Genomic DNA, 12,279 nt, shown 5'->3' on the forward strand with positions numbered 1-12,279 from the left:
GGGCAAGGCTACTTTATACTACGCAGTATGCCTGAAAACGGTCAGCTAAACATTTGGTTTGTCTCCCTGAGCACGCTCTCTTCTCAGTTAAGAGAAAGAGAGTGCAATTTTCTCTTGGCAAATACCCCCAAATATGCAGATTGTGTCCAAATTCTGGTAAGGGCTGGAGGGCTGCCAGGACTCCACAACCTTGAAGCTGAATTGAATTACTTGGTAATTTCAAATCTGCTCGTCTTTTTCTTTGAAGAGATGAACGTGTTCATCTCAGGCTGAAGACAGGAGTCAAAGGTCTCTCCACTCTCTTGTGCAGCCAGTGTTTACAGACAGTAAGGGCACAGGTGGCCTAAAGCATCTGTTCGAGAAAGAAAAACCTGAAATGTGGAGCCCATCACCTTTGGAACCCCAGTAGTTTTTTCCCCACTGAACCATAAAGGGCTGAAACCGCTTTTCCACCAATCTGTACCTTGGACAAGGCTGTAAAACCTGCTGCTGTGAGGGAAAGATTATGTATTCACCCTTCTCCCGGGTTGCAGTGCAAAACATTCTTCGGTACCTTCATCTGATGTTAGCCAAAGCAAAGGCAAACTTGAAAGAAAGCCCAGGAAAAAAGAGGGCCTCTGGGGTCTGGTGCATCAGCCGGTGTCGTACATGCTACAGATTGCCTTCTCAAGCCCCTCTGCAGCACCCTGCTTGTCTGAAAGCATAAAAATGGGATTTTATTCTTATAATTGGTTTCAATAATGTTTATTACCAACCTCAATTATCCGTTCATCGTTTAGTGGCAATTTGCTATTTTGTGAGTTTATGAATACAGCCTATTTAATACATGTTTAAGTGCTCTGAAAGCAAGGGAAATTGAAAATTAATTCAAATCCAGTGTTAAGTGAAGAAGTTAGCCCCGCTCTCGTATCCACATGGAGTTTTCGGTCTGGCACTACAGAACTTCCTCTATGGCCAGGGAAGCTGCTGAGCCACTTCCAAAGAGCACTTTTCCAAATGGCCTGTTACCACTTACCGAGTAACCAATACACAGGTCGTCCTATGCTAACAGCGCTGAGGTATCATAAACATTAGTGAAGTTATAAGTTATTATAGCAATTGTAATTTCACTGCTGAACAGTTTACTAGATTAAGGGTTGGAGTCTGCCAGTATGCTTAATTCTAACAGAATAGGCACATAATTAAACAATTAACAGACTTAGTTTGGGAATATCCAAGTTTGTTCCCTGCTTTTAACACATAAAATGACAGTTGCAGTGCTTAGCAACTCTTTAAAATAAAAAGCCATATAAAATTCTCATATTCAGAATGGCCAAAGCAGTAAATAGATTAGTAACTTGCTTAAAAGTTATTACCAATGAGTAAGTAAAGGTGTTGCAGTTGGCAAGGAAGAACCATGGATTATACGAATGATGGTGAAGTCCATCCCCTCTGGCACTTGGGCATGCACAAAGATGGGCAACGTAGTTGATAGTTACTGTAAAATTTTAGAAGGGCAGCAATTTGCAGCATTGAGCAGTGCAAGTCCTGAACTACACCGCAGTTAAGCTTTTAACAAGCACAGTTGTGCATGGTGTGAGTGTTTGGTAGCTGAATGAATCTAAGAAGTCCTGTTACAGTCAGCTTCAGAAAGGTGATTTATTTCAGTTAGAAACCAATGCCAGAACAAAACGTTTCACTGACTCTACCCATATTACCACAGTAGGCTTTACCAGACAGAAGTTAAAAACAATTTTATTTTCCTAAACCCTGGTGAAAGCCACCAGATGTCGAAGGCTCATCCCATTAGGTTCAGCAGCAGCAAAGTAACAGATCTCAGCTGATCCAAACTGGACCAAATATGAGGAGAGATGGTGACAAGGCACACTTTACAACACACCTGAGGTGTGTTTAGATTTTGGCAGGGAAACAAGGTTTTTGATCGAAGAGGCACTAAGGCCTGAAAGGTCAGTCGTGTAGTCCACCAGAGTATCTTTAAAGTCTGATTGCAGCTGGATTTACTGTAAGAAACGTGACTCTGCAGCAAGACTGAGCAGGACAAAATTACACCTTTGACTTCACAACTAAATAGGATAAATATCTTCTAATAATGTGGCTTTAGGTACTTCATATACAGTAATGTCACTTTCCTAAAGAACATACGTAGTCTATAGTACCAAGCCAGTAACAAAATGAAGGTAAACTGCATTCAGTTCAAAAAAAAAAAAAAAGATTTAAAAGTGCATTTGGTTCAACAAACATCACTACTGAAAAATTTCATTTTTAGGTTGTGTGCAGCAAAAATGTGCTTCTTCCTTGGGATTGTTACATATTGCACGTTTCCATCTGACGATGTGGTTTTCAAAAAGAGGTTGCAGGTGAAGAGATGACCATGTCTGGAATCTGGTGATACAGAAAGCTGAGTGAAAAAGAAAAACTAAGTTAATTTTTTTCCATCCTACAGTAAGTTAATCACTTAGCATATTTCAATCTAATTTTTACACATATTTCCTAAAAATAAAATTAGCATAAGAAAAAAATGACATAACTAGGAAGATAAAAGGAAAACATCTCACTATATGATTTAACTTACTTACAAATTAGAAGTGGCAACATACATTTCCTAACGAGCTTTACTTTGAGGCACCAAGCTGCAGGGCTTGTTCGTTCCTTTCAGAGGCTACTCCAGAAAAATACTGTCCATTTACCTTAACTTTGTATCATGATTCTTTTTACTTTTACTCCTTCATCTACCGTGAACCACCTCTCCTTTGCCTAAACCCTGTGTTTTTCACACATTTCCAAGTATGTGTCAGCTACTGTGACCCCACCCTCACGTACTCACTGAAGGAAGCGGAACTGAATTACGAAGGAATAAGCTGGACGGTCTCTTTTGGTTTTCTTTCTGAGTTCTCCAGCCTAACACCTCTTACGTACAAGGTTCCCAGAATGGTTATACATCTTCATTGTCCAATGCAGTAAATAGAATAAAACACAGCAATGAAAGGGTGCCTCAAACTATGCATCTCCACAGCAACAACAGTTGCTCAAGTTTATTCTCCGCTGAGGAAGGGACCTTGTGTTAAGAATATTCACCCAAAATACTTTGTTAAAAACAGAACGTGACTGATTTTTTTTTTTAAAGCAATGGGGAATGACAGAATTTTCCTTCCAACTTGCATTGCTTTAGCAAGAAAAAAACAGAGCTTATTAAGGCCTGTTTGACCAAAGACATAAACGCACTAGCAACAAAGTATTTCAATTTCATTTCTCTGTATGTTTTGTAACACAGCTTAAAAACAGTAATGTTCTCAAATCCTTGTAATTACAACATCAATTCTGCCTTCCCCCTTAAGTAGCTCTGTTTTGTCCTTGAGTGACCAAACCAAATCTGAATCGTTCTGCACATCTGAAATGCAGGTTTGAATGCAATTTCTTCTCTACCAGCTTTGCTTCTAATGTCTCCCTTACCATATATTTTAGGAGTGAGTTACAATTATCACTCAGTGATCAACGTGGTGATCCTTCTACAGACAGGCTAATCTTCCTCTGTCATCAGAGCATCCTGACTAGATTCTATATATCACTGCTCTCTCTCAACCAATAAGTAATTTGGCCTAAAGTCCAGCTTATGTAATGAATAACATTACATTTCAGTATCCCCCATATTACGTTGCTTTGCCTTTGGTACGTTATACCGTACCTTTTCTAGAGCTGTCAGACAGGTTTCAAAGAGCAGAAAACAACTCCACCTCCAAACGATCATATCAGGACCAAACAATTACATTAGGACATACACTAGAACAGCCGGCTACAGCACAGAGGAACATGTAAAAGACACTCGGGGGTTCTCTGAAGTACTTACTTCCAGAGCAATTCTTACCCTGGTCTGGATCAGTGCTTTGCAGTCATTAATACTGAATCCATCAAATCTGAAGTCCTCATTACCTTTAACATTTGATTCCTCAAAGATGTCATCCCGGCTCTCCAAAAAGTCCTAGTAAAACATAATTTACATTTTCCCCATGAATTTCTATCTGATCTTAAAGCATAGAACCTAAAGAGAAGTTTCCCTCAAATAACAATAAACACTAAATTTTATTTCCTGAAGCTGTATTTTATCATGTGCCCCCCTTGCATTAAAACAATTTTATGCCGAAACAAGTTCTACGCAGATGAATCTAATTGTGACTTAAAATTTAAAAAAAGCCATTTCCAATTAAAATTAGCCCTAATCTACACCATAAAATAGCTGAGAAATACATCATCATCAGTATTGATAAGCAACACAATTTTCCAGTAACAGAAGAGAAGTAATGACATAAGTTTAAGCTTCCTGTGCATTGATTTAATGATGGTGTATCTATGGGCAAGAAAGGAATAGAAGGGGAGTTGAACTATGTTGGGGAAACGTCTCCCATTCTCTCCTGTTAAGTGACAGTTCTATAAAAGTGACTTTCAAGTGCAGAATAGGTCCTATACCTTCAGCACGGTCATTCTGTTTGTATGTAACTTGCACGAAAGGTCCAATACGTCCATAACATGAAAACTGAATGCAGCACCTCACCCCTCATACTTCAGCAATCAAATTATCAGTTGAAACAGTTACTTCTGAAAACAAGCGACTAATTCATCCCAACTAAATAACCATGTTGAATACTAAGCCATCTCTGATACCCCTATCTTCTCAAAACAAGCGATTGAACAGAGACATTTCTTTTTGAGATCTTTCAATACTGTTGGTTTGTTCTCGATTCAATTAAAACATACGCCTCTCCCTCAAGCCTTGCAAAAACAGATAGAATAATCTGAGGAAAAGGGAAGTGGAACACACTTTCAGTTCGTATACAGTAAAAACACCCAGTAATTACTTTAACAGCCTCTCTGATTCAAATCCGATTTTCACTTAATGGAAAGATATTAGAGGCTAACAATTTTCTCATACTCTGAGCAAAAAAGAAAACCATCTTACCGCACACAGATCTGAAAGCTAATTCTCCATCCATGCTAAAGCTGAACATACCCCCTAGTGCAACAGGGCGCTACATAATGGAGACTTCAATGTAAAGACGATCAAAATTTGATCCTGCACAATTTCATAGTTACTTACACACATAATGATGAGAAAACACTAGACTATCATTTTAAAAGGCTCTCTGTATAAAAACCTTATGACTCACCCAGATCTAGTTCCTCAAGCATGTATAGCTTACAGAAAATCAGATTCATAACCAAGTGTTTATACTGGCATACTAGCAAACCGTTGCTCAATTACCTTTTGATTTGCATCTATTCCAAGAACACTCAAGAGGTTTTCTTGGCAATGAGATTTACTCCAGGGATGTCTTAAGCTGGGGGTATTATCAAAGTCTCTAAGTGTTCTCCATATGTTTCCAGAATCAATGCTAGGAAAGAAAACACAATCTGAGGTTGTTATAAGGTGTACAAAGTTTCCAGTAGATGTATACAACTTAGTTATTTTCACTACATATAGTAGTCGTGTACTAGCTTACCTTGATCTAAAAAGCAACTTGTCTTAAAACTATTTCTACATTTGTTCAAACTATCAACCCAATGTACTAATAAGCTTGCACGACAATTAACGGAAACAGTTAAGTCAACATAACTGTATGTTTGGGCTTCTTAGATAAGAAGTGCATTAGAAGCATATTTCAGAGATTGTTATATGCCAACAGCTCGGATTATTCAATCGCTTCTGTGAAACGTGGGTAGAGTTCAGCCCTATTAATTCTGCACTTCGCATTTTCTGTCTCTCAAACCTTTCTCCTTCCTATCAGTCATGCTCCTCCACTGCAGCAGCCTGCTGCTCACGAGGGTGACCTGCATCTGCTCTGGACACATAGGTACTACAAAACAAGCCAAAGGCACACACTCCTGGAACAGAGAGAATTAAAGAGTTCCCTCTACATAGTACTTCGGGTTCTTACTTTGCATTCATCCTATATAAATCCAGTTGCTTTCTGCTTAGTGCAGGATGCATCTTAGTTATTCACCACAGTAGATCAGGGCTTTTTTGTCTGTAGTCGGTACTCTGCTGTAATACTACAGTCCCTTTTACATATATATCATGTTTCTCCACAACTTTGAGGCTGATTAAAATATAACACATATACAAGGAACTTGCCAAAAGGATGCCCACATTAAATGTTTTAACTATATTTCTTGTGAGTCTTATGACATTTCCAAAGTATGGTCTGACCCAGCTTTCTACATAACAAAGCCTCAGATGTACGCAAAAGTAACTACAATATTGTTCAGTAACTACAATACTGCTCAGAAGCTGCTGATCCTTCAAAAACATGTAACACATCTAAAAGCGTTCCAGCTGTCTTATGAGAAAGCTAAGTTAACGATACTAATTGCTATTAACATAACCCCAGGAAAGAAGCCAGATGCACCACAGATTCTGAAGCCCATCTGGTTAAACACGAGGAAGTTACCACCTGGGAAAATTGAGGAGGGAGAAAAAAAGAAGCAAGGGGGTTGTCAGCAGAAGCAGCAGCAATGCTCCTGCCTCAGATGATGGAGAAATAAGTCAGATGTGTTGTAAAGAAAGGACAAGCGAACAGGAAGAACAGGCTGCCTGTTGGGTGTTCTGGCATTCCAGAGGCTTAGTCATAAGGCGGCACACCAACAGCAGGAAAAACCCTAAGCAGGAATTTGTAATTTTGATATATTCCCTTCCTTGTTTTCCAATGGCTAAAACACAATCCATTTCCTTTTAACAACACAATACAAAATTGGCAAGATCTATATGCTGAAGAGCACAGTGATTAAAAGGATTTTCAAGTTCACCTGCGAGTACCACCGATTTTTAAATTATGAAATAAATGGTGTAATTGGTGTAATTTTTAATTATTTTTTTTTTTTTTAAACCATAGATCTAAACTCATTACCAAAGTTGATTCTTCGTAAGTTCAGAAATCCCAACATCTTCATTATTTGTATCAAGTACTTGATCTAAGCTTCTTATGCTCTCTCTGGACTGTGATACAAAGACTTCTGGAAAGCCCAACTTAAATATATCCTCATAGCTGTGGTTTGCCTAGAAAAAACAGAGTTTTATTACATATGCTATACAGACCATCCCCACAGTTCATGAAGGACCTAGTCCAAAGACTACAATGTTTTCAGAGATTGTATTATTGATTGTTTTTAAAATTTGTATTAATATTAATGGCGCAGAGGGACTGACCCCATAGTTCAGTGTTTGAGTATTTATCTAGAATTAGAGGAGGAGAGGCAAGAGTCCAAGAGATTCTGATGAACCTTAGTCTCTAACTTCCCAGCTACTAAGTTATAGACTGGTTTGCCTATTAGCACTCAAGGCTCCTTCTTCTGCTCAGCTAATTCAGACCAGGTCAAAACTGATGTATACATGAATTCCAAAGCTTGTTTTGCTAACGTAGTATTCGAACACATCTAATTCAGCCAAATGTAACATAACTACTAAATGCTGTAGTTACCAATAAATACTTGCACTGTGTAAGTCTGCATAAATGCTGGGGTCAGTATGTCTCCATATCCTTGTATTTGCACCAAACTTCTTCCAGCTTATGTTAAAAATCAGAGCCAGATTTACATACTTGTTCCTCCTCCAGCAGCGACGAGGGGGATGTTTGGAGGACTGAACACAGCCACGAGTGATCCAAACTCATGCAAACAGGCCTACTGGAAGTAACAGGCTTATCTGAAGACTAAGAAATACATATACAAGGAAAAATGTGTGTAATTTACATCCTATCCTAAAGGGATGTTATCATGCCATCTGGTCCAGAAGCTTTGCCCTTTTATTCTTTCAAAGAAGGAATTACTGCAATTCTCTAAATCAAAGCAATTAATTGACTTCAACACCCTGCAGAGGGACTGCAATCCAGGAGCAGCAATGTTGTGTGGAAACTAGAGAATGAAACCAGTCAGTTTGTTTTCTTCGCCTAGCAATCAACAGTTTAATCTGAAAAACATAAGTATGGATACTCCATATTTTGACAGTTTCATTTAATCGTAACTCAAACAGCTGAAATAAATTGAGGTATTTCCACAGTTTCATTATATAGAACTCAGACGAATGCAGTGAATATTGAGAGAGTATGGATTTAATCTAATCGGTGAGTGGGCAAAAATCAACAGAGCTGGTAGGCGGCTTCTGTACTTCTGAGCATCCTTCCAGAAATAGAATTTGTGCCCCACGCTGCTCCCTCCTGAAGTAAGACCTTGCTAAACTGCCTGTCCTGAAGGGCGACTGCTGGGACATTCAAAGTCTCCCTGGTAAAATCCTTTGAATCTTGCCCAAAGTGTCATAATACTTTAAATCGATCTGTAAATTATTTCAGTAGACTTAACTTACAACAGGGATACTATACGGAGGAGAAAGATGTTTGAGGAGCACAATTCCATGAAAGCACACGTGCTAAAGCATACATGGAGAGTCACGGTCCAGGAAAAAAACCCTCCAAGTAGGTACCAAGTCCTAAACGGGACAGGAGCTAAGGAAAAGTCAGGCAGCTGCTCTTGTCTTTAGGGTGGGGGGAAATTACAGCCACAGAAGTGTGAATCAAGGGAAGGCCAGGCCTGCCTTGTTGGTAACATCTTCTTAGAACCTGTCATGTTACTCCCACATGCATACAAGTCACTGGCTTACAGTTTAGCCAAGCCAGATGAAAAGCCCAACATACAGGAAAAACGCAAGATTTTTTTGTGTTATCTTTAATGCTGTCTACTTCAGTGGGTGTTTCTAAAACAAAATTTTAGTATATTTTCATTTACGTTGTAGCTTCGTACTGATTATAAAAATATGAAGGGACAAATTTCACATCCGTGCTTTTTGAACAAATCCTCTGTATCCCATTATATCAGAATACCCTAGGGCTTAAGCAAGCGCACTAGTCCCTCTCACCAGTGGCCAGTATTTAAAGAACACGTGAAAAATCCTTGAAGTTATTCAATCATGTAGGCAAAGTATCCAGCTACTGCAAGGAAATTAGTGATTGTTTTCATCTTAAAATACATGATTCTGCTCCAGGCTGATATTGTTTAATTAACTGAAGCATTAGATATTGAAGGTCAGACCTCTGACCTCAGACGATCTCTAGAGGTCCCTTCCAACCTACCTGGACTTTTTTTCTATTGACTATACAGAAGACAGAGCTCCAACCTGAAGAGTTTATGGTCTCAAACAGACAATACAAAATGCACAGGGATGAAGGCCAAGCTACATGTATGTTCTACACCCAAAGAAATCTCAAACAGCTCTGCAGCTGCTTCTCTACCCTGAGACAAGAAAAGACAACTTGAAACTCTAGGCATGGTTAACTTATCTAGCTCGTACCGGACATTTTCTTTTGCCTTTAATAAATGCAAAAATGAAGCAAAGGTTTCAGTAAGAGTAAGATCTACTGCTTTTGGAAAGAAACCAAACAATCTGCTATATTCTATTTCAGCTCCAGTCATTACTTACTCTCTTTTTTCAGCATAAGACTTCTTGTCCCCAATTTCCAGCATTACGAAGAATTTAATTCTCTGTTTATGCATACCAATAACCCGGTATCTTGTGATCTCCACTCTATCAGTGCTGGATAGCTGACCCCACATGCCTCTTTGTGCTTTCCCTAGTAATACCTATTCAACAGGTAAAGTTCCCAGGCAAGGACAAGAAAGCCTGTCTCCAGAAAACCCTCAGTTCCCGACGCATACTAAAACTCAACCAACAGACTACAAACAGTAAGCTATTACTGCTACTGATTAACTCCGTGGAAGTCTTAGTCGATCGCTCTCTTTTTTGAAATGTTTTAATTTAGGATAAAAGTAGTAAGATTGAGGGCGTTTTGTATTTGTACATTCTTATTTTCCTTTTGTTATTGTGCTTCACTTTGCTGATGCATGTTTGGCAAACATGGAAACACATTCATTGCAACAAGGTATAACCCTTAACCTGAACCTTTTTTTTTTGTGCCGATAAGGGCACATTATATTATTTATTCAGATTATTAGTTCTAACATTGTATGAGAGAATGTAACATCCTATGCTAGAAAATGAGTGACATTAAATTATTTCTATTCAATTTTTTGTTTCATTAACTTCCACCCACAATCAGTCTAAAATTCCAGAAAGACTGCTGGATTATTCAGGCAGTATATTAAATAACAAAAGTTACTGGTTTTGCCAATTTCTAACTCAATTTTATGTTGGTTTACTTCAATAAGCCTGCAGGCAGCTCACAGAATTTTTGTCCACCCTGTTTTTGTTACCCACCTTCCCGATTTTTTGTTTCCTATGTCTTCCACCCACAATCAGTCTAAAATTCCAGAAAGACTGCTGGATTATTCAGGCAGTATATTAAATAACAAAAGTTACTGGTTTTGCCAATTTCTAACTCAATTTTATGTTGGTTTACTTCAATAAGCCTGCAGGCAGCTCACAGAATTTTTGTCCACCCTGTTTTTGTTACCCACCTTCCCGATTTTTTGTTTCCTATGTTGGTTCTTGTCTAGCTTTTAAATCGCATGTGCTTCAGGGCAAGGTTCATCGTTTCTACGTGCTTACTTATTTCTAGCGTCCAGAAGCGAAGTAGTGCATTACATTCTTTAAAGTTCTCAAGCAGGATAACTTAAGTATTTGTCAAACACTTTAAAGAAGTCGCTTTTGTTCCACTTGAGTTAGCTGCAAAGCAGCTTGACAGTTTCTCTCCCTGTACAGCATTATCCTCTATAGAGAAGACATTCAGGTACAAATCTTGAGACGTAGGAAGCAGCAACACAAACATTTCTGGCCTTTGGTTTACTATTAGCACGTACCTCATTTAGAGAGCTCCAAGCCTCCTGTATCCTACTGTGCAGAGATGGCTCAGAACAAAAGTGACCAGCAGAAGCTCTACAACGTCCGCTGCTTAAGTCCGTATCGGCTCTAGAAGTTTTCATTGACTTCACCAAAACTTCAAGACTATGACTGAATCTCTCCGATTTGTCTAAGGACTCCCTGAAGCCTTCAAAATCACCCCAGGAACCCGTGGGTTCTACGGTACTACAGCTGCTCTCAGAAAATCCCTCACAACTTCTCCCTTTGCTATATACTCCAGGGAGGCTTTGCTGCATTACTTCAAGATTAATAATTTCTTCATTATTTGTTCTTTCATTCGAGTTACAGTCACTTTCATCGAGGGACGTACCACCTACTTCAACTGCGAGGTCTTTTAGAGATATCCGGTGCGATGTGTCGGTATTAGTAAGATTTTCTACGAGTGACAGGTTCTGCATCTTTGTTGAAGAAAAATTTGTTTGTTGAAATCTGTACTGCAAAAAGGCTACTGAAGTTCAGTTGCATTAGAAATCTGAGTATTTCCAAAACAGAATCAAATTCTTCATTTCACCCCAAAGAATAATAACACTGCTAAATCAAAACAGGATGTCCTTCAGCCTCCCCTCCAGTAATCAGCATGTGCACGTTATTCAGTCTCACTTTCTGTGTAGGATATCAGCCTGCAAAGAAAAGAATTATAAATAAATGCTTCTATGATAAGGGCTGCGTAGGAATAAAGAAAGATATCTGATAAGGCAGGAGAAAGAATGCTCAGGTTAAAATAAACACAAGCCGGTATTATACAACTGAAAACCGCTGTAGGCAAAATTATTTAAAATTTTCACTTAACTATCTGCCCACACCACAAGCAAGCCATTAAATTAGTGAACAATATTCAGAAAACACTTAACAGAAGATGTTGGATATTAATTGAGTATACAGGAGGCAAACTGAAATAATTATAGATAATATCCAACACTTACTAAACAATTTCTGTAACTATTTCATCCATCAAACAGCGCTCTTTTTGTTTGCACGGGCTTCCCCCGTCCAAAAGATTACTGAAGAGGCGAACGTGACTTGCAGCAACACGGGAACTGGCCGTTTAATCCTGTGAAAAATACAGTGCTTCCAACTATTTAAGCAATTGAGACAGATTTAATAAGTTCAGTTTGGCATCTGTAAATTATACCGGCAATGCTGCATTTATCATTTCAGATTAATCACATCTCCTCAAGCATTTTTCCGGCTGACACGCTGTTTTGGGGGGCGGGTTAGGAGCGACACTAAAACCATGCCTGAAACACTGGCCGCTATTAGGTATTTCCTGCGCTTAACAGACGGGACGAATCTCGGGTTTTTTTTCCCCAGGTTCACCTCGAAGGCGGCATAGGACCGGCGGGGCACAGACCACGGGAACGGCTGGACCCTCGCCGGCCCGCAGCACAGCGCTGGGCTTTGGAGGGCGCCGCGGGGCTCGGAGG

At 39.2% G+C, this 12,279-nt stretch overlaps 1 protein-coding gene across 1 annotated transcript; it reads right to left on the bottom strand.

The window, feature by feature from the left end:
* Window positions 1-1,628: 1,628 nt before the first annotated feature.
* CUNH14orf79 (chromosome unknown C14orf79 homolog) lies at window positions 1,629-11,855 on the bottom strand. The gene is made up of 6 exons (XM_009281751.2): window positions 11,779-11,855; window positions 10,795-11,475; window positions 6,897-7,045; window positions 5,255-5,384; window positions 3,863-3,976; window positions 1,629-2,398 (listed from the first exon to the last, which is right to left on the bottom strand). The coding sequence occupies exons 2-6, from the start codon at window positions 11,251-11,253 to the stop codon at window positions 2,231-2,233; spliced, it is 1,020 nt and encodes a 339-aa protein (XP_009280026.1). The 5' UTR covers window positions 11,254-11,475; window positions 11,779-11,855; the 3' UTR covers window positions 1,629-2,230.
* Window positions 11,856-12,279: the final 424 nt, after the last annotated feature.

This window comes from Aptenodytes forsteri, unplaced genomic scaffold (genome assembly GCF_000699145.1).
Source record: "Aptenodytes forsteri isolate BGI_AS27 unplaced genomic scaffold, ASM69914v1 Scaffold1301, whole genome shotgun sequence".
NCBI lineage: Eukaryota > Metazoa > Chordata > Aves > Sphenisciformes > Spheniscidae > Aptenodytes > Aptenodytes forsteri.